Source organism: Panulirus ornatus, chromosome 33 (assembly GCF_036320965.1).
Source record: "Panulirus ornatus isolate Po-2019 chromosome 33, ASM3632096v1, whole genome shotgun sequence".
NCBI lineage: Eukaryota > Metazoa > Arthropoda > Malacostraca > Decapoda > Palinuridae > Panulirus > Panulirus ornatus.
The window spans coordinates 4,949,537-4,973,388 of record NC_092256.1 but is presented as its reverse complement, the minus strand read 5'-3'; the positions used below and the strand labels follow the sequence as shown (position 1 = coordinate 4,973,388).

At 41.3% G+C, this 23,852-nt stretch overlaps 1 protein-coding gene across 1 annotated transcript in view; it reads right to left on the bottom strand.

Annotated features, from left to right (window-relative positions):
- Positions 1 to 23,852, bottom strand: part of LOC139759678 (katanin p60 ATPase-containing subunit A-like 2) — a 259,014-nt gene that overhangs the window by 33,232 nt on the left and 201,930 nt on the right. The window contains exons 7-11 of the mRNA XM_071682079.1: positions 21,599 to 21,752; positions 20,188 to 20,296; positions 12,423 to 12,532; positions 2,292 to 2,460; positions 1,661 to 1,773 (exon numbers count right to left, since the gene is read on the bottom strand). Of these exons, the coding sequence (XP_071538180.1) occupies positions 1,661 to 1,773; positions 2,292 to 2,460; positions 12,423 to 12,532; positions 20,188 to 20,296; positions 21,599 to 21,752 (655 nt within the window). The remainder of the gene's footprint in view (positions 1 to 1,660; positions 1,774 to 2,291; positions 2,461 to 12,422; positions 12,533 to 20,187; positions 20,297 to 21,598; positions 21,753 to 23,852) is intronic.

The following is a 23,852-nucleotide window of genomic DNA, read 5'->3' as shown; positions in this document are numbered from 1 at the left end:
CCCCAACAAATCTTCACCTTTGCTTCCACAAGATAATGTCAGACATCCCTCCAGTTGCACCTCTCAGCACATTAACATCCAAAAGTCTCTCTTTCGTGCGTCTATCAATTAACACGTAATCCAATAACGCTCTCTGACCATCTCTCCTACTTACATACGTATACTTATGTATATCTCGCTTTTTAAACCAGGTATTCCCAATCACCAGTCCTTTTTCAGCACATAAATCTACAAGCTCTTCACCATTTCCATTTACAACACTGAACACTCCATGTATATCAATTATTCCCTCAACTGCCACATTACTCACCTTTGCATTCAAATCACCCATCGCTATAATCACTATATATATTTTTTTTTTTTTTTTTTTTTTTTTATACTTTGTCGCTGTCTCCCGCGTTTGCGAGGTAGCGCAAGGAAACAGACGAAAGAAATGGCCCAACCCCCCCCCCCCATACACATGTACATACACACGTCCACACACGCAAATATACATACCTACACAGCTTTCCATGGTTTACCCCAGACGCTTCACATGCCTTGATTCAATCCACTGACAGCACGTCAACCCCTGTATACCACATCGCTCCAATTCACTCTATTCCTTGCCCTCCTTTCACCCTCCTGCATGTTCAGGCCCCGATCACACAAAATCTTTTTCACTCCATCTTTCCACCTCCAATTTGCTCTCCCTCTTCTCCTCGTTCCCTCCACCTCCGACACATATATCCTCTTGGTCAATCTTTCCTCACTCATTCTCTCCATGTGCCCAAACCATTTCAAAACACCCTCTTCTGCTCTCTCAACCACGCTCTTTTTATTTCCACACATCTCTCTTACCCTTACGTTACTTACTCGATCAAACCACCTCACACCACACATTTTCCTCAAACATCTCATTTCCAGCACATCCATCCTCCTGCGCACATCTCTATCCATAGCCCACGCCTCGCAACCATACAACATTGTTGGAACCACTATTCCTTCAAACATACCCATTTTTGCTTTCCGAGATAATGTTCTCGACTTCCACACATTTTTCAAGGCTCCCAAAATTTTCGCCCCCTCCCCCACCCTATGATCCACTTCCGCTTCCATGGTTCCATCCGCTGACAGATCCACTCCCAGATATCTAAAACACTTCACTTCCTCCAGTTTTTCTCCATTCAAACTCACCTCCCAATTAACTTGACCCTCACCCCTACTGTACCTAATAACCTTGCTCTTATTCACATTTACTCTTAACTTTCTTCTTCCACACACTTTACCAAACTCAGTCACCAGCTTCTGCAGTTTCTCACATGAATCAGCCACCAGCGCTGTATCATCAGCGAACAACAACTGACTCACTTCCCAAGCTCTCTCATCCCCAACAGACTTCATACTTGCCCCTCTTTCCAGGACTCTTGCATTTACCTCCCTAACAACCCCATCCATAAACAAATTAAACAACCATGGAGACATCACACACCCCTGCCGCAAACCTACATTCACTGAGAACCAATCACTTTCCTCTCTTCCTACACGTACACATGCCTTATATATATATATATATATATATATATATATATATATATATATATATATATATATATATATATATATATATACATAAACAATGGCAGAAAATTGGACCATTTAAACACGATAAACTGCTTACCCTGACCAGCTTCTCAGAGTCGCCCCTCCATTTGGACACAAGCGTCGTGGCCGATATGTTAAAGAAGGTCGTTCTGCACTCCGTTGCAACTGCCTTTGCCAAGAGGGTCTTACCTGCCGGAAGATTTAGTGTATATATCCTTACAGATCTTTACTGATGGCCAGTACAAGAAATGTGTCCCTACAGGCCCTATGTACAGGCCGATCCATGGAATATATCCTCAGGTTTGGTTGAAGTTATACATACCACTTAATAAACATTTAGACCCGGATTATTTGGCTGAGGTCAATTTTCTGATGACCATTGAACTGATAACATTCATATACATGAGACATCAAATAACTGCTGTGCCGTTCTACTATAGGAGTACCGAGAGGGTTCTCTAAGTGCAAGTCTCGAAGCTCTGAATACAAAGGAATAGAAGAGAGTGAATAACTTTGATTCAGTAGCCAACACCAGTAAGCCATCTCACCATGTTCCTCATTTGACCAAGATAGTCCCTCTTAAGATATGGCTATTTGTTAAGGGAAACCTCTCTTATCACTGCCTCAGGCTACCCACAAGACTTCCTATAAGGAGAGACCCTCCCATGAGCCCTTCCACCTGCAAAGCGAGTCCCCCAGATCCCCACCTGTACCCGGAGGACCGTAGAGGAGTATCCCTCGCCAGGGCTTGAACCTGCCGACGAAGAGCTGTGGGTACTTGAGGGGATAGACTACTGCCTCCTTCACCAGCCTCTTGGCGTCCTCTAAGCCTAGGATGTCCGACCACTTTACCTCAGGATTGTCGACCAGAATCTCCTGCAAGGGATGAAGTTGAGTGAAATAACAGAGGTGTGTAGAAGAGAAAATTATAAGGGAGAGACACACACAGTAAAAGGAAATGGCTGACAACAAAGAGCCCGTTGGCCCATGCCTAGGTTACCTGTTTTGGAATTAACTCTGCCTTTTCCTATTTCCAATCTAAGTGGATGAGGTAAGGCTAGGAACAGTCAGATGGCGTTTTTCGCCATCCTCTACTCACTCCTTCAATACCAGCAGACAGGGAAAATAAATGGAGAAATAACCATGCGTTTATGAAGAAAGTCTGCATGGAATTTAATGGATAAAAGGAAAGAGAAACTTCCTCTATAAAATCCTGCTGCACTTTCCCATCCTCTGCTGCATTATAAAGCATCTTAGGATCTAGAACGAAAAAAATTCATTCATATGATATACATATATATATATATATATATATATATATATATATATATATATATATATATATATATATATATATATATATATATATATATATATATATATATATATATACATATATATATATATATATTTATATATATATATATATATATATATATATATTGAAAAAATCACAATTTTGCGCGTGATCAAGATATTCCTATGAGTCCACGGGGAAAATGAAACACGATAAGTTCCCAAGTGCACTTTCGTGTAATAATCACATCATCAGGGGAGACACAAGAGAGAAATATAACAGTCAGTTGATATACATCAAAGAGACCAAGCTAGGACGGCATTTGGTAAACATGCGATTGTCCAAGACAAACAACGAGCGTTCATAAACTTATCATTTTACAAATTTTATCAACAAGAAAGTCATCTAATTTGTATAGACCATCAATAATATCAAGATCATAAATCTTTGTATATTTAATGATAGAAAATTCAGTGATATTTCTCGTGGTAATAGAGTTATAGTTAATAACTGAGATGGCATTACTCCAGTCAATACAATGATCAGAGTTTTTAAAGTGATTAGAGAAGGTATTTGATTCTTGTCCCGTTCTTATACTATATCTATGTTGCTTAAGTCTAACAGAAAGATCCTTACCAATTTGCCCACCATGAAATTTATCACAATTTCCACATGATACTTTATATATGCATCCAAGAGAATTTTCTGGTGAATTCCTGATTAAGACATTCTTTATAGTATTATCGTTGCTGAAGGCAACATTTACATTAAAGGGTTCAAGCATCATGGGAAGTAAAGTAAAATCAATATTAAAAGGGAGAACTAAAAGATTCTTGGTGTCAATGGGAGGTTTGGGCTCAACTCTATAACATGATTTCTTTGCTAACTTAAGGGATTTATCAATGAAAGATCTAGGGTACTTTAACTTAGATCCAATGGAATATGTCTTCTCAAACTCATCATCATTAAACTCTGGCCTGCAAATACATAATGCCCTAAGGAACATAGATTGAGATGATAATAATTTAACTCTGTCATGTTGAGATGAGTAATGATGGATGTATGAGCGTACATTGGTAGGTTTTCTGTATATGCTAAACTTAAATTTCTTTCCTTTCCTATGGATCATGCACTCTAAAAATGGTAACATACCATTATTTTCATTTTTTACAGTAAATTTGATGGAAGGTACTAAATTGTTAAGTAAGGGGAGAAATATTTAAAAATTTTCATTTGTTGGCCAAACACAAAGAACATCATCTACATACCTAAACCAAATTGCAGTAGAAGGTAAGATATCCTTTAGTAATTTTGTTTCAAAAAATTCCATATAAAGATTACTTAGTACAGGTGAAAGAGGGTTACCCATTGCCATACCAAATCTTTGAGCATAATAATCTCCATTAAATTGAAATACACAGTCTTTTATGCACAATTTTATCAGTTCAATGAAAACAGACTTTGAAACATCCAAGACAGCAAATGAATATTCTAAAAGATCATCAACTGGAACTTTTGTGAAAAGTGAGGAAACATCAAAGCTAACTAGTTTGAAATCAAAATTAACATTTATATTGTTTAGCTTGTTGACTAAATCTACATTGGTCATGATATTAGAATTTGATACCTTACCCACTAAAGGGCTTAATAAAGAAACTAACCATTTTGACAATTTATATGTGATGGAGCCTACTGAACTCACTATAGGTCTTGCTGCAAAACTCTGTTTATGTGTTTTGATAAGTCCATACATATATGGCAATGAAGGGGACAAAGATGACAAACTTTTGATAAGAGAATCATTGCCATTCAACAAAAACATAATTTCTTTATTGAAATGGGAATTAACTTCTTCTAAGGGATTTTTACGGAGTTTAAAATATGTTGTGTCATCATCTAAAAGACCATCAATTTTAGATAAATAGTTACTTTTGTCTAAAATCACAACAGTGTTAGCCTTATCTGCTTTATTAATATGTTTATCCTTGTCTTTTTCTATGGTGTTTTATATATATATATATATATATATATATATATATATATATATATATATATATATATATATATATATATATATATATATATATATCTTTTTTTTTTTTTTTTTTTATACTTTGTCGCTGTCTCCCGCGTTTGCGAGGTAGCGCAAGGAAACAGACGAAAGAAATGGCCCCCCCCCCCATACACACGTATATACACACGTCCACACACGCAAATATACATACCTACACAGCTTTCCATGGTTTACCCCAGACGCTTCACATGCCTTGATTCAGTCCACTGACAGCACGTCAACCCGTGTATACCACATCGCTCCAATTCACTCTATTCCTTGCCCTCCTTTCACCCTCCTGCATGTTCAGGCCCCGATCACACAAAATCTTTTTCACTCCATCTTTCCACCTCCAATTTGGTCTCCCTCTTCTCCTCGTTCCCTCCACCTCCGACACATATATCCTCTTGGTCAATCTTTCCTCACTCATTCTCTCCATGTGCCCAAACCATTTCAAAACACCCTCTTCTGCTCTCTCAACCACGCTCTTTTTATTTCCACACATCTCTCTTACCCTTACGTTACTTACTCGATCAAACCACCTCACACCACACATTGTCCTCAAACATCTCATTTCCAGCACATCCATCCTCCTGCGCACAACTCTATCCATAGCCCACGCCTCGCAACCATACAACATTGTTGGAACCACTATTCCTTCAAACATACCCATTTTTGCTTTCCGAGATAATGTTCTCGACTTCCACACATTTTTCAAGGCTCCCAAAATTTTCGCCCCCTCCCCCACCCTATGATCCACTTCCGCTTCCATGCTTCCATCCGCTGACAGATCCACTCCCAGATATCTAAAACACTTCACTTCCTCCAGTTTTTCTCCATTCAAACTCACCTCCCAATTGACTTGACCCTCAACCCTACTGTACCTAATAACCTTGCTCTTATTCACATTTACTCTTAACTTTCTTCTTCCACACACTTTACCAAACTCAGTCACCAGCTTCTGCAGTTTCTCACATGAATCAGCCACAAGCGCTGTATCATCAGCGAACAACAACTGACTCACTTCCCAAGCTCTCTCATCCCCAACAGACTTCATACTTGCCCCTCTTTCCAGGACTCTTGCATTTACCTCCCTAACAACCCCATCCATAAACAAATTAAACAACCATGGAGACATCACACACCCCTGCCGCAAACCTACATTCACTGAGAACCAATCACTTTCCTCTCTTCCTACACGTACACATGCCTTACATCCTCGATAAAAACTTTTCACTGCTTCTAACAACTTGCCTCCCACACCATATATTCTTAATACCTTCCACAGAGCATCTCTATCAACTCTATCATATGCCTTCTCCAGATCCATAAATGCTACATACAAATCCATTTGCTTTTCTAAGTATTTCTCACATACATTCTTCAAAGCAAACACCTGATCCACACATCCTCTACCACTTCTGAAACCGCACTGCTCTTCCCCAATCTGATGCTCTGTACATGCCTTCACCCTCTCAATCAATACCCTCCCATATAATTTACCAGGAATACTCAACAAACTTATACCTCTGTAATTTGAGCACTCACTCTTATCCCCTTATCTTATATATATATATATATATATATATATATATATATATATATATATATATATATATATATATATATATATATATATATATATATATATATATATATATATATATATATATATATATATATATATATATATATATATATATATATATATATATATATATATATATATATATATATATATATATATATATATATATATATATATATATATATATATATATATATATATATATATATATATATATATATATATATATATATTGGCATGCATGGGGTGTTCAGTGTTGTAAATGGAAATGGTGAAGAGCTTGTAGATTTATGTGCTGAAAAAGGACTGATGATTGGGAATACCTGGTTTAAAAGCGAGATATACATAAGTATGCTTATGTAAGTAGGAGAGATGGCCAGAGAGCGTTATTGGATTACGTGTTAATTGACAGGCGTGCGAAAGAGAGACTTTTGGATGTTAATGTGCTGAGAGGTGCAACTGGAGGGATGTCTGATCATTATCTTGTGGAGGCTAAGGTGAAGATTAGTATGGGTTTTCAGAAAAGAGGAGTGAATGTTGGGGTGAAGAAGGTGGTGAGAGTAAGTGAGCTTGGGAAGGAGACCTGTGTGGGGAAGTACCAGGAGAGACTGTGTACAGAATGGAAAAAGGTGAGAACAATGGAAGTAAGGGGAGTGGGGGAGGAATGGGATGTATTTAGGGAATCAGTGATGGATTGCGCAAAAGATTCTTGTGGCATGAGAAGAGTGGGAGGTGGGCTGTTTAGAAAGGGTAGTGAGTGGTGGGATGAAGAAGTAAGAGTATTAGTGAAAGAGAAGATAGAGGCATTTGAACGAGTTTTGCAGGGAAATAGTGCAAATGACTGGGAGATGTATAAAAGAAAGAGGCAGGAGGTCAAGAGAAAGGTGCTAGAGGTGAAAAAGAGAGTAAATGAGAGTTGGGGTGAGAAAGTATCCTTAGATTTTAGGGAGAATAAAAAGATGTTTTGGAAGGAGGTAAATAGACTGCGTAAGACAAGAGAACAAACGGGAACTTCGGTGACGAGGGCTAATGTGGAGGTGATAACAAGTAGTGGTGATGTGAGAAGGAGATGGAGTGAGTATTTTGAAGGTTTGTTGAATGTGTTAGATGATAGAGTGACAGATATAGGGTGTTTTGGTCGAGGTGGTGTGCGAACTGAGAGGGTTAGGGAAAATGATTTAGTAAACAGAGAAGAGTTAGTAAAAGCTTTGCGGAAGATGAAAGCCGGCAAGGCAGCGGGTTTGGATGGTATTGCAGTGGAATTTATCAAAACAGGGGGTGAATGTGTTGTTGACTGGTTGGTAAGGATATTTAATGTATGTATGACTCTTGGTGAGGCGCATAAGGACTGGCGGAATGCATGCATAGTGCCATTGTACAAAGGCAAAGGAGATAAAGGTGAGTACTCAAATTACAGAGGTATAACTTTGAGTACTCCTGGGAAATTATATGGAAGGGTATTGATTGAGAGGGTGAAAGCATGCACAGAGAGCATCAGATTGGGGAAGAGCAGTGTGGTTGCAGAAGTGGTAGAAGATGTGTGGTTCAGTTTTTTGCTTTGAAGAATGTATGTGAGAAATATTTAGCAAAGCAAATGGATTTGTATTTAGCCTTTATGGATCTGGAGAAGGCAAATGATTGAGTCGACAGCGATGCTCTGTGGAAGGTATTAAGAATATATGGTGTGGGAGACAAGTTGTTTGAAGTAGTGTAAAGTTTTTGCCGAGGATGTAAGGAATGAGTACGAGTAGGGAAAGAGGGAAGTGATTGGTTCTCAGTGAATGTTGGGTTACGGCAGGGGTGTGTGATGTTCTCCATGGTTGTTTAATTTCCTTATGGATGGGGTTGCTAGGGAGGTGAATGCAAAAGTTTTGGAGAGAGGGGCAAGTATGCAGTCTGATGTGGATGAAAGGGCTTGGGAAGTGAGTCAGTTGGTGTTTATTGATGATACAGCGCTGTTGGTTCATTCGGGTGAGAAACTGCAGAAGCTAGTGACTGAGTTTGGTAAAGTATGTGAAAGAAGAATGCTGAGAGTAAATGTGAATAAGAGCAAGGTTAGTAGGTACAGTAGGGTTGAGGGACAAGTCAATTGGGAGGTAAGTTTGAATGGAGAAAACTGGAGGAAGTGAGGTGTTTTAGATATCTGGGAGTGGATTTGGCAGCTGATGGAATCATGGAAGCGGAAGTGAGACACTGGGTGGGGAGGGTGCGAAAGTTCTGGGAGCGTTGAAAAATATGTGAAAGGCGAGAACATTATCTCGGAGAATAAAAATAGATATGTTTCAAGGAATAGTGGTGCCAACAATGTTATACGGTTGCGAGGCGTGGGCTATAGATAGAGTTGTGGGGAGGAGGGTAGATGTATTAGAAATGAGATGTCTGAGGACAATATGTAGTGTGAGGTGGTTTGATCGAGTAAGTAATGAAAGGGTAAGAAAGATGTATGGTAATACAGAGAGTGTGGTTGAGAGAGCAGAAGAGGGTGTATCAAAATTGTTTGGTCACATGGAGGTGGAGGAAATGAGGAGAAGTGGGAGGCCATATTGGAGGTGGAAAGATGGAATGAAAAAGCATTTGGGCGATCGGGGCCCGAACATGCAGGAGGCTGAAAGGCTTGCAAGGAATAGAGTGAATTGTAGCGATGTGATATACCGGGGTCGACGTGCTGTCATTAGATTGAACCAGATGTGAACACATGGAGACCTCAAGCACCCCTGCCCCAAACCTACATTCACTGAGAACCAACCACTTTCCTCTCTTCCTACTCGTACACATGCCTTACATCCTCGATAAAAACTTTTAACTGCTTGTAGCAACTTGCCTCCCATACTAAATACTCTTAATACCTTCCACAAAGCATCTCTATCAACTCTATCATTTGTCTTCTCCAGATCTATAAATGCTACATACAAATCCATCTTCTTTTTCTAAGTATTTCTCACATACATTCTTCAAAGAAAACACCTAATCCACACATCCTCTTCCACTTCTAAAACCACACTGCTATTCCCCAATCTGATGCTCTGTACATGCCTTTACTCTCTCAATCTTTACCCTCACATAGGATTTTCCAGAAATACTCAACAAACTTATACCTTTCTAATTTCAACACTCACCCTTATCCCTAATGCCTTTGTACAGTGGCACTATGAATGCGCTCCGCCAATCCTCAGGCACTTCACCATGAACCATACATACATTGAATATCCTCACTAACCATTCAAAAACACAGTCACCCCCTCTTTAAATAAATTCCGCTGCAATACCATACAAGCCCGCCGCCTTGCCGGCTTTCATCTTCCGCAAAGCTTTCACTATCTCTTCTCTGTTTACCAAACCGTTCTCCCTGACCCTCTCACTTCGCGCTCCACCTCGACCAGACCAAAACACACTATGTCTGCCACTCTATCATCAAACACATTCAACAAACCTTCAAAATACTCACGCAATCTCCTCACTTCACCACTACTTGTTATTAACTCCCCATTAGCCCTCTTCACCGATGTTCCCATTTGTTCTCTTGCCTTACGCACTTTATTTACCTTCTTCCAAACCATCTTTTTATTCTCCTTAAAATTTAATGATACTCTCTCATCCCAACTCTCATTTGTCCTCTTTTTCACCTCTTGCACCTTTCTCTTGACCTCCTGCCTTTTCATTTTATACATCCCCCTGTCATTCGCACTACTTCCCTGCAAAAGTCATCCTAGCGCCTCTCTTATCTCTTTCATTAACAATCTTACTTCTTCATCCCACCATTCACTGCCGTTTCTAATCTGCCCATCTCCCACCTTTCTGATGCCACAAGCATCTTTTGCTCAAGTCATCAGTACTTCCCTAAATACATAACATTTTTCTCCCACTCCCCTTAAGTCATTTGCTCTCACCTACTTCAATTCTGTACTCAATCTCTCTTGGTACTTCCTCACACAAGTCTCCCTTCCAAGATTACTTACTCTCACCACTCTCTTCACCCCAACATTCTCTCGTCTTTTCTGAAAACGTATACAAATCTTCACCTTCGCCTCCACAAGATAAAGATCAGACATCCCTCCAGTTGCCCCTCTCAGCCCATTAGCATCCAAAAGTCTCTCTTTAGCGCCCCTATCAATTAACACGTAATTCAATAACGCTCTCTGGCCATCTCTCCTACTTTACTACGTATACTTATGTACATCTCTCGTTTTAAACCAGGTATTCCTAATCACCAGTCCTTTTTCAGCACACAAATCTACAAGCTCTTTACCATCTCCATTTACAACACTGAACACCCCATGTACACCAATCTTACCCTCAACTGCCACATTACTCACCTTTGCAGGTTGGGCTAACGTGATCTCTCTGACCTTAGCCTCAGCATGAAATTGTTAGAAATTTTGGTTATGGAAAATATTAACTGCCATCTGACCACCTTCATGCTTTGTTTGGGTTGCGTTGGATTTACATTTTTAGTATTTGATAAACTCAAAGATACATTTAATTTTTCGCTATCACAATTTGTTTTGCCACAGATATGCACGAATCTTCTTCGCTGGTATATGTAGTTTTGTCTACGTGTATGAAGAGATTTATCTCGTTTGAAGTCCCTTAACGTATGTGTTACTTTACCCTGTTCGGTTATCAGTGATGCTATTGTGTCTCTAAAGTTTTTGTCTGCGTTATATATTTGAAAAATTAATGGAAATCCTTTTTTCATAAAAGGATTACATTGTCTTATGACCTTTCTACAACAGCTCATAATTTTCGATACTTCTCTAAATTCTTATTCGTTCCATTAACTTGATTTTTTTTTTGATGAGTTAATTCTTCCATTTCCCGATAAAGCGAGGCCGATTTCATTTCGTGGTGTAGCATTTTCTTGTCTTCGTCTTTTGTTTATGTGGTCTGTTGATGACACCAAATATGCCGTTTACGCTCATTTTTGATCGGCAAAATCAATGTATAAAACATATCACCAGTATGAGCGTCTGGCTTGTTTGCTTCAGCTGCAGCTAAGCTGTATTTAACATAATAGACACCGCCTCCTGCCATGTGCAAACAATCTTGTGTGCACAGTGAGAGAGAGAGAGAGAGAGAGAGAGAGAGAGAGAGAGAGAGAGAGAGAGAGAGAGAATTCCTGAATTTATGAAAAAGGTTAATTAGGAAAACATGTATAAGTTCTATCGAAACTAGCACGTACAAAAGGCGTCACTGCGTGAAAAAGTGTCCAAATGTGATTGCTCAACATTTGCAAATGGCTGTAACAGTCTCAGAAGCATCATTCTATGTATATTCAGAATTGATAGCTTTGAATATCTGACTTCACTGTATATACGAATTGTAATGTAATTACACACAAAATATTTACTTTTGTAAAGATCTTGTCGTCAAACCTTTGTCAGTTTATGAAGCCTATGAAGACAGTAATGACAATAATGATAATGACAATAATAATAATGACAATAATGATAATGACAATAATAATAATGACAATAATGATAATGACAATGATAATAATGACAATAATCATAATGATAATAAAAGATTCGCACTTACTCCTTTACAGATACGTGTCTTGGGATAAATCAGTTGTGTGTATACGAGCGTGTGTATGTGTGTGTGTGTGATGACCTCCTGGGTGCTACGAGGAGAGAATTTTACGTTTATTTTGACCCGTGTATGTGTATGTGTGTGTGTGTGTGTGTGTGTGTGTGTGTGTGTCTGTGTGTGTGTGTATGTGTGTGTGTGTGTGTGTGTGTGTGTGTATGTGTGTGTGTGTGTGTGTGTGTGTGAGAGAGAGAGAGAGAGAGAGAGAGAGAGAGAGAGAGAGAGAGAGAGAGAGAGAGAGAGAGAGAGAGAGAGAGAGAGAGAGAGAGAGAGAGACACACACACACACAGTGTTGCCAACACCAGGTACGTACCCGTTGTATGATGTTGGCCAGGTCCCTGAACTCGCCCGTAAAGTGAGGCATGAGGACGGCCGGCTTGACGCTCTTGTCCTCCCACAGGTCGCTGTCATCATCGTCCTCACCTGTAACGACGGCATGTAGGTCACTGCTTCAGCTAGCAACACGACACTAAAAACCACACCCATATAGCGGTCTAAAGACCATACTTATGTCGGGTTTAAAGACCATACCCATGTAGGGTCTAAAGACCATACCCATGTAGGGTTTAAAGACTATACCCATGTAGGGTTTAAAGACCATACCCATGTAGGGTCTAAAGACCATACCCATGTAGGATCTAAAAAGCCATACTCATGTAGGATTTAAAAACCATACCCATATAGGGTCTAAAAAAAAACACGCCCATATAGGGTCTAAAAATAAAGCTACATCGTCATAGGGCCTAAAAAACTAAACCCATGTGCGGAAAAAAACACATGCAAGTAGTGTCTATAAAAAAAAAATGCCACGCCCGTGTGGGGACGAGGGGTCACTGAGGCCCTATTCAAGGCCATCGTATTCAACAAACCTTCAAAATACTCACTCCATCTCCTTCTCACATCACCACTACTTAATATTACCTCCTCATTACGCACTATATTTACCTCCTTCCAAAACATTTTTCATTCTCCCTGAAATTTTATGAAACTCTCTCATCCCAACTCTCATTATCCCTCTCTTTCACCGCTTGCACCTTTCTCTTGACCTCCTGCCTTTTTCTTTTATACATCTCCCAGTCATTTCCACTATTTCCTTGCAAAAATAGTCCAAATGCCTCTCTCTTCTCTTTCACTAATAATCTTACTTCTTTATCCCACCACTCACTACCCTTTCTAATCTGCCCACCTTCCACGTTTCTCATGCCACAAGCATCTTTTGCGCAATCCATCACTGCTTCCCTAAATACATCCCATTCCTCCCCCACTCCCCTGCCTTAGTGCTTTCGTGCCTTAGTGTACAAAGGCAAAGGGAATAAAGGTGAGTGTTCAAATTGTACAGGTATAAGTTTGTAGAGTATCCCTGGGAAATCATATGCGAGGGTATTGATTGAGAGGGTGAAGGCATGTACAGAACATCAGATTGGGGAAGAGCAGTGTGGTTTCAGAAGTGGTAGAGGATGTGTGGATCAGGTGTTTGCTTTGAAGAATGTATGTGAGAAGTGTTTAGAAAAACAAATGGATTTGTATGTAGCATTTATGGATCTGGAGAAGGCATATGATAGAGCTGATAGAGATATTCTGTGGAAGGTATTAGGAATATATGGTGTGGGAGGCAAGTTGCTAGAAGCAGTGAAAAGTTTTTATGAAGGATGTAAGGCATGTGTACGAGTAGGAAGAGAGGAAAGTTATTGGTTCTCAGTGAGTGTCGGTTTGCGGCAGGGGTGCGTGATGTCTGCATGATTGTTTAATTTATTTATGGATGGGGTTGTTAGGGAGGTAAATGCGAGAGTTTTGGAGAGAGGGGCAAGTATGCAGTCTGTTGTGGATGAGAGGGCTTGGGAAGTGAGTCAGTTGTTGTGCTCTGATGATACAGCGCTGATGGCTGATTCGGGTGAGAAACTGCAGAAGCTGGTGACGGAGTTTGGTAAGGTGTGTGAAAGAAGAAATCTGAAAGTAAATGTGAATAAGAGCAAGGTTATTAGGTACAGTAGGGTTGAGGGACAAGTCAATTGGGAGATAAGTTTGAATGGAGTAAAACTGGAGGAAGTGAAGTGTTTTAGATAACTAGGAGTGGATTTGGCAGCGGATGGAACCATGGAAGCGGAAGTGAGTCACAGGGTGGGGAAGGGGGCGAAAGTTTTGGGAGCGTTGAAAAATGTGTGGTAGGCGAGAACATTATCTCGGAAAGCAAAGATGGGTATGTTTGAAGGAATAGTGGTGCCACAATGTTATATGATTGTGAGGCGTGAGGCTATAGATAGGTCGTGCGGAGGAGGGTGGATGTGTTGAAAATGAGATGTTTGAGGACAATATGTGATGTGAGGTGGTTTGATTGAGTAAGTAATGAAAGAGTGAGAGATGTGTGGTAATAAAAAGAATGTGGTTGAAAGAGTAGAGGACGGTGTTTTGAAATGGTTTGGTCACATAGAGAGAATTAGTGAGGAAAGATTGACAAAGAGGATATATGTGTCAGATGTGGAGGGAACGAGGTGAAGTAGATCAAAATGGAGGTGGAGGATGAACTGAAAAAGATTTTGAGTGATCGGGGCCTGAAAATGCAGGAGGGTGAAAGGCGTGCAAGGAATATGAAGTGGAACGACGTGGTATACGGGGTCGACGTGCTGTCAGTGGAATGAACCAGGGCATGTGAAGCGTCTGGGGTAAACCTTGGAAAGTTCTGTGGGGCCTGGATCTGGAAAGGGAGCTATGGTTTCGGTGTATTATACATGACGGCATGAGAATGGGTGTGAACGAATGTGGCCTTTGTTGTCTTTTCCTAGCGCTACCTCGCGCGCATGTGGGGGGAGGTGGTTGTCATTTCATGTGTGGCTGGGTGGTGAAGGAATGAATAAAGGCAATAAGTATGAATTATGTACATGTATATGTATGTATACGTCTGTGTATGTATATATATGTATACGTTGAAATGCATAGGTATGTATATGTGCGTGTGTGGACGTGTATGTATATACATGTGTACGTGGGTGGGTTGGGCCTTTCTTTCGTCTGTTTTCTTGCTTTACCTCGCTAACGCGGGAGACAGCGACAAAGTATATTAAAATGGCGTCCTAGCTTCGTCTCTTCGATGTATATCAACTGACTGTTATATTTCTCTCTTGTGTTTCCCCTGATGATGTGATTATTTCACGAAAGTGCTCTTGGGAACTTATCGTGTTTCATTTTCTCCGTGGACTCATAGGAATATCTTGATCACGCGCAAAACTGTGATCCTTTCCAATATATATGTATATGTATATATGTATATATATACACTTGCGTCAATGAGGTAGCGTTAAGAACAAAGGACTGTGCCTTGGAGGGAATATCCTCACTAGGCCCACTTCTCTATTCCTTCTTTTGCAAAAAATGTACCCTAGTCTGAGCCAGGTACCCATTTTATCGACTAACCCCTGGTGGTAGATGAACAGCCTGGTTGACTGTAGACCGACTGCCGTAACCAGGATTCGAGCCTATGCGCTCGACCCTGGGCGGGCCGTGAATGTTTCCATCTTGGGGTAAAATAATCATTTTTCTCCTACATCAACACACAGGGAAGTCTGTGATGGCTTTTTTCTCTTGTAACACTATCATAAGAGGTGAGAGGTTTGTAGTATCGCCTTCAACCCTATTTAGTTAGGTTAACACCACAATAACGGGTCAGACGTTAACATTTGTTCCTGTAAGACCATTTCATCAAAGCGTGTATTGTTGTTTTCATCTGAAACTCTAATATATCAGGTTGAATATTTTCTGGCCTGCAAATGGTACAGGTTTCATCTGCATGACGCCCAGTTTTTGTTAAAGATCATTGACTTTATCCCTAACATTACCAGATTAGGTCAAAGGTCATTCTTTTCACCTTTAATCTCACCGTGTTGAATGACAGGTCATATTGCCCAACTATAGTACTATCATATTGGGTCAAACATTTTTAAGGTAGGCTTGAAAAGTAAGTCACTGACTTCACCCACCAGGTCATCGTACTGAGTCAAAGGTCAATATATCCTAACTCAGATAGATCGGAGGTCACATAGTCTTTACCCGTCAGTGTACTTTGAGAACAGCGCGAATATGTCGTGACCAGCATCAGGATTGTCACTATTCTCACTCATGACTTCCTAATATCAGGTCAAACATCAGAGTGTTTACTGCAGATAACTCCAGGCCGAGGTAAAATGGCAATAATGTACAACGGGGCTCTATAGGGAACATCTCATGTGCGTCATCATCATCTAAGGTCAGGAAAGGTTGGAAATGTTTCATGAAACCAAAAAGGAAAGATTGACCAAGAGGATATATGTGTCGGAGGTGGAGGGAACGAGGAGAAGAGGGAGACCAAATTGGAGGTGGAAAGATGGAGTGAAAAAGATTTTGTGTGATCGGGGCCTGAACATGCAGGAGGGTGAAAGGAGGGCAAGGAATAGAGTGAATTGGAGCAATGTGGTATACAGGGTTTGACGTGCTGTCAGTGGATTGAATCAAGGCATGTGAAGCGTCTGGGGTAAACCATGGAAAGCTGTGTAGGTATGTATATTTGCGTGTGTGGACGTGTGTATGTACATGTGTATGGGGGGGGGGGGGGTTGGGCCATTTCTTTCGTCTGTTTCCTTGCGCTACCTCGCAAACGCGGGAGACAGCGACAAAGTATAAAAAAAAAAAAAAAAAAAAAAAAAAAAAATAAACTATGCAGATACTTAGAATATCAACTCCGTTAAGCAGATGAGTGACCGGTCTACAAGCGACGTCGTCTTGCTAGAATATATATATGATGGATAACCAGACCGTTTGCACCGGTGAATGGCGTCTATCAAAGCATAAGTAATGTTTCCCCTGCAGTTTTGTCGGTCTTGCTGGAACTCAGTGGGGGAAATCTTATATGGTTTGGCGTAAACCAATTCCTGTACAAGTTTGTTACAGAAGTGAATATATATTTTGTAGTGTTCCTTCACGGCAAGTCAACGAATGCAAATATCATGACTTGCTTGTAAAAGTGGAGACGCTACTGCTAAAGAAAATAAGTGAGTTAAGAAGAAGGTATCAAGTGTAGTTTAGTAGAATCTGGCAGTACTTAGGAGATAGGAGTCCTGTTTAAGTCAGTCTCGTTTACAGGTCATTTGGAGTTGAATATTAGAGTAACCATCAAGCATTATTTTTTTCATTCATAAGAAACCTTACCAGTGAAAGAATAACAATGTGGCAAAATCAAAAGTTCTAAATGGCTTCAACCAACCACAACCCCACTTCCATCACAGAACTAGTGACAATGAATATGAACAAACTAGTGTCTTTCAGGGGTTAAGAAGACGATGAATTCCTTTAAAAATGTGATCCTTCTGTTTTGTGACATCCAGTAGTGTAAGCTTTCAGCACCCTCTCATGACATATCTACATAAGATATCCCTAAATCTCTCTCAATAAAGACAGAAAAAAAGGCTGTCCAAAAAGACCACGATTCTAAAACTCTCAGGCGCTACAGTGAAACCTCCAGGGTGCTTTTCTTTCTCCAACTTTCATCAGACTCTATATGACCTCTCCCTGCTTCTCTCCCACCCTCCTCCTCAACCTTAGTGTGAGCGGCCTCTTATCATCAAACGATCTCACAATCACATCGTAGTACCACAGCGCAACACTAACACATGCAACACTAACAAAAATACATTACTAGATGTTATGAAACAGAAGGATGGCAATCTTAAAGAAATCCATCGTCTTCTTAACCCCAGAAAGACACTAGTCACACTTGTAGCTCACATCACCCTGAATGATCAACCAATTATGATAAGAAAATCAACCATTACATACAACAAACACGAATTTACTTCCACACCAACACGCATTCCTCTGACAAACTAAATGCTTTCAGAACACTAACTGGCACCAATTTCAATGAGGAAAAATGAAATCTCTCACAGTCATCTACAAACAGTTTAACTGCTCTAGCCTGCACAGTTTCATGGTAAACTAATAAACAGTTTCAGAGTACACTCTAGTAGCGAAGGGGGAATAAAGTAAGGGGTGGTGTCTTGCTGTTTGTTAAAGCTTATTAAGGTCTTGCGATGAAAAATGTTGTAGCTTTTAATACTGTCGACTTCACTTTTGTAAGAAGTAAAGATAAGCTTCGTAATAGAATATCAGTAGGACTAGTTTATAGGCTCCTCGCACCAGAGGTAGATGATAGTGCCCTCTGTCTAATCTGTTGATAAACCTACTCGCAAACTACAAATGAGGATCTCGTTAGTAACGTTGAAGTTGAAAAATAGTTTAGTACACGTGATCACCGGCAACATTACAATTGTGAAAAAAAATACAAAATTATGGACCTGCCAACCTTAAGGATCTCTGTATTACTCTTGACAGACAAATCTAGGATGATATGATCAATGAAAAGTACAAAACTGCAGCTTGGAAAAACTTCAGTAAAACTTTCGAAGCATGTGTGGTAGACGGTATCTTATAGAACAAAGCCAAATTGGTGAAACAATGAAATGAAGAGGTGCCTGTTTCCTACGAAAGTAGCCATAAACTGAGAGAAAACAAAACATCAACATTATCGAAAACATTATACAAGTTTGTGTACAACTATGATAAAGTAAACGTCATTATGAGGCGTATATTGCTGAAAATAGTAAAAGAGACCCTAAAGAGTTTTATATTTATGCAAGAAGTAAGAGAGTCATTGTTCTGCCAATTTGTCCATTAATTGCGGAAAACTGACTTGATTCGAGACAACAAAGCCATGGCAAAAAACGATTATTTTGATTCTGTTTACGAACGAAGACAACTTCAGTGATAAGAGAGGAGAACGTTTACAACATACTGGCATAAAAGTTGAAGACATACTACCAGCAAGAAACTGAGTGAAATAAGCAGAACAACAAGCCCTGATAAGTTTTATTCGAGGGCAATAAAAAAAAAAGGCAAAAAATGAGATACTTCAGCCCTTGAGTGTTTTTTTTTTCCACTAAGTCACTTGCTTCTAGAAAGTTCCAGAGAAATGTAATGAAATCAGTGACCGGAAATTATCGTTCATTTAGCTTAACGTCTGTATTTAGAAAACCTATGAAATCCATCATTCGAGAAAAAATAGTAACCCATTTAGAGGACCACTACTTAATGAGCGATTTTGACCATGGTTTTCGACAAAATTGCTAATGTCTATCAAATATGCATGATTTCTTTTGTATAATCCATATGTATGATGGAAGTAAAGCAGATGATGTCATTTATTTAGATTTTCAAAAAAAAAAACATTCCATATGGCTCCACGTCAAAGGTTTACGAGCAAAACTAAAGTCACACGGTATTGATGTGGTCGTATTTTGGTGGATATGAAATTAGGTTGACTAGCTATTCACAAAAAGCTGTGATCAATAGTCATGCCTCAGAGTGGTTAGACGTAACAAGTGGTGTGATGAAAGGATCCGTCTTGGCACCGGTTCTCTTTCTCATAGACTAATGATATTGATAATGAGACAAATTGTAAGATACCGAAATTCCTAGACGATGCTAAACTTGGAAATATTTCCAAACTTGAACGAGTGCAGCTTTAAAATGCCAACACACACTGGTGGACTGGGCCCAGAGGCGATTCATGAATTTCAACATCAGCATGTGGAAAGTTTTACATATCAGTATCAAACACGAGTGAACGTTGTCGGCTGTGCGTCCTGAGTGAATGTTATCAGCATGTCTACCCTGTGAGGAATGATCAGTAAGCTTGTTCTGTGGGGCCTGTGTACTGTGGGACTAGACTGAGCAATGGTGCAGTAGGTCAAATGTGGAGTTGTGCTAAAGGAAAGGTGAGGAGTTGAGCTACATGTCAGATGAAGAATGGTGCTATAGGGTCAGGTGCTGAGTGGTGCTACAGGTCAGGTGCTGAGTGGTGCAGCAGATCACATATTGAGTGATACAGTAAGTCAGGAGATGCTGCGGGTTAGGTGCGGAGTAATGCTGCAGGTCAGATGAGAAGCGGTGCTGCAGGTCATGTGAGAAGCGGCGCTGCAGGTCAGGTGAGAAGCGGCGCTGCAGGTCAGGTTAGAGTGGTGCTGCAGGTCAGGTGGAAGGTTAGTGAGCCTCACCTGGCTTTCTGTCCGTGTTGCCTGGGGGACCTTTACCCACGTCACCTATGTTATCCTCAAGGCGGGTATAGTCGCTGATCATCTGCTTGAGGTCGAGCACTTGCCGAGGCTGGAGAGCGACACATAGTGAATAGTTGAAGGGAAATGTAACAAAAGGTGAAAGGACACTACCGGTAGAGGTATATGGTGTATGAGGACACACAGTGGACTGCTGGCGACAGTGATATGGTGTTCTCGAGTGAAAAGGTTGGAGGACACGCACAGGGAACTCGTAACGACAGTAAAAGGGGTGGAAATGTTGGGTAACAGGCAGATATATGATAGAGGAGCACTACTGGTTAGGATGAGGGGATATTTTGCACGGTAAAGGGTTAAGGACAGTACAGGAGTGGAAAGAATGAAGGAGTACAACTGGTAAGGGTTAGGGACAGTGAGGACAAGAAGCATGCACAGTTAATGAAGAATAACCAGTATCCACGCCTCTCCCTAACCCAGTCACAAACCTTTCATCTTTTACCCACTCGTCCCCTTAACATATACCCATGCCTCTCTCTGATCCACACCCACCCTTCGCTATGACCATACCCACCCCCTCTCTCTCTCTCTCTCTCATCCACACACAAACTATCCTTGACTCAGACTTAACTCTGCCCCAGACCTCCACCTACCCTTCCCCATGACCCATACTAATCCCTCTCACTGATTCACGCACATCCTACTTCATGAGCCATACCCAGCCCTCCCCCTGATCCATACACTCCTTGACCCATACACACTCCTCCTCCTGACCTACAAACCCCCTTCCCCGCTGACCAACACACATAACCTTCCTCCTGACTCCTCATCCATATCCTTTCTCTCTCTACTCCTCTTCCTTCATACTCCTCTCCCTGGCCAATGCTTACACATCCAAACCTGCCCCTGACACACAACCAACAGTCCCTTTTTACCTACACCTACTCTTCCTCCAGATCTACACTCACCCTTATCCCTGACGCACACCTACTCATGCCATCGACCCATTTCCCACCTCTGCCCTTGACTAACCCCTGTTCCTAACTGACCCAAACTCATCCATGTCCCTGAACTACAACCATCCTTCCCCTATACCCACACCCACTTTTCCTCCTGACTCACACTCACCCCTGCCCTTGCCACACACCCACCCATTCTTCCTCCTGACTCACACTCACCTCTGTCTCTGCCACACACCCACCCATTCTTCCTCCTGACTCCCACTCAACCCTGTCCCTGCCCCTGACCTACACCCACACCCATAGACTCACATCCATACCTGCCCATGAACCATACATTCTCTTGACCCACCCCTGCCCTCGAGTCGCACCTGCTCTTTTCCCTGGCTCATACAACAACGTAACCCTGACCCAGACCGCTCCCCACCCCAGCTCACCATCCTGTTCGTTCTGACGGGTCCCAGAGTGGCAGCTACGCCCCCTCGCTCACTGTCGGTGTCTGAGGAGGACTTGGACGGATCCTTCTTCTCGTCGCCGGGACTCCTGATGGCTGCGGCCACCCCCGACGCCCGTCTACCCACCAGCGGACCTCTGGATGGGGAAGACAAGGCACATGGGCAAAGCATAACATAAGGTCTGAAGAAGAATCATACAATGCTGCAGTAAAGCAAGCATGGCATATCACAAAAATATAATGAAGTGCAATATCTACTGGCTATTGTCTCTGCTATTGCGCTATGCTACATTACCCTGCTCTACCTACTGCTACGCTACACTATCTTGATATATGCTATGCTACGCTACGCTATCCGGCTATATGCTTCTGCTATGCTACATTATCCGACTATATGCTCCTGCTACGCTATGATACCCTGCTATATGCTTCTGTTACGCTAATCCTGCCATAAACTACTACTACGATACATTATCCTATTATACGCTCTTGCAACACTACGCTATCCTTCTATAAGCTACTGCTACGCTACACTATCCTAATATAAGCTACTGCTGCGCTACACTACCTTGCTCTGTCCTACTGCTCTATCTGCAGCGACTCAGCAGTTTCCTTCCTTATGCTACAGCATTCTACTCTGGAAATGGTTTTAGTCATGAGGTGGAGTGGGTAATTTTCTAAGTCCGGGAGCGGGAGCTGGAAATTTTCCACTCCAGTGTTTTACTTTTCCAAAACAAGGAACAGAGAAGGGGGCCAAGTGAGGGTTTTCCCGCTTAGGCTCCGTGATCTGTTCTTAACGCTACCTCGCTAACGCGGGAAACGGCGTTTTATATATATACATACAGAGAGAGAGAGAGAGAGAGAGAGAGAGAGAATGTGAACGAGAGGTGGGAAGTGTCAGTTGTTGTTCACTAATGATAAAGCACTGGCGGCTGATTCGGGTGAAAGATTGCAAAAGCTGGTGACTGAGTTTGGTAAAGTGTGTGAAAGAAGAAAGTTAAGAGTAAATGTGAATAAGAGCAAGGTTATCAGGTACAGTAAAGTTGAGAGACAGGTCAACTGGGAGGTAAATTTGAATGAAGAAAAACTGGAGGAAGTGAAGGGTTTTAGATATCTGGGAGTGGATTTGGCAGCGGATGGAACAATGGAACCGGAAGTGAGTCACAGGGTGGGGGAGGGGGCAAACGTTCTGGGAGCCTTGAAAAATGTGTGGAAGGCGAGAATATCATCTCGGCAAGCAAAAATGGGTATGTTTGAAGGAATAGTGGTGCCAACAATGTTATATGGTTGCGAGGCGTGGGCTACAGATAGGGTTGTGCGGAGGAGGGTGGATGTGCTGGAAATGAGATGTTTGAGGACAATATGTGGTGTGAGGTGGTTTGCTCGAGTAATAATAGGGTAAGAGAGATGTGTGTTAATAAAAAGAGTGTGGTTGAGAGAGCAGAAGAGGGTGTTTTGAAATGGTTTGGTCACATAGAGAGAATGTGTGAGGGAAGATTAACAAAGAGGATATATGTGTCAGAGGTGGAGGGAACGAGAAGCGGGAGACCAAACTGGAGGAGGAAAGATGGAGTGAAAAAGATTTGGAGCAAGCGGGGTCTGAACATGCAAGAGGGTGAAAGGCGCGCAAGGAATAGAGTAAATTGGAACGATGTGGTATACTGGGGTCGACGTGCTGTCAGTGGATTGAACCAGGGCATGTGAAGCATCTGGGGTAAACCATGGAAAATTTTGTAGGGCCTGGATGTGGAGAGGGAGCTGTGATTTCGGTGCATTATACATGACAGATAGAGACTGAGTGTGAAAGAATGGGGCCCTTCTTGTCTATTCCTAGCCTCACAACTTTCGCCCCCTTCCCCCATCCTATGATTCACTTCCGCTTCCATGGTTCCATCTGCTGCCACATCCACTCCCAGACATCTAAAACACTTCACTTCCTCCAGTTTTCCTCCATTCAAACTTACCTCGCAATTGACTTGTCCCTCAATCATGCTGTACCAAATAAACTTGCTCTAATTCACATTTACTCTCAGCTTTCTTCTTTCGCACACTTTACCAAACTCAGTCACCAGCTTTTGCAGTTTCTCACCCGAATCAGCCAACAGCGCTGTATCATCAGCGAACAACAACTGACTCACTTTCCAAGCCCTATCATCCAAAACAGAGTGCATACTTACCCCTCTTTCTAAAACACTTGCATTCACTTCTCTAATAACCATCCATAAACAAATGAAACA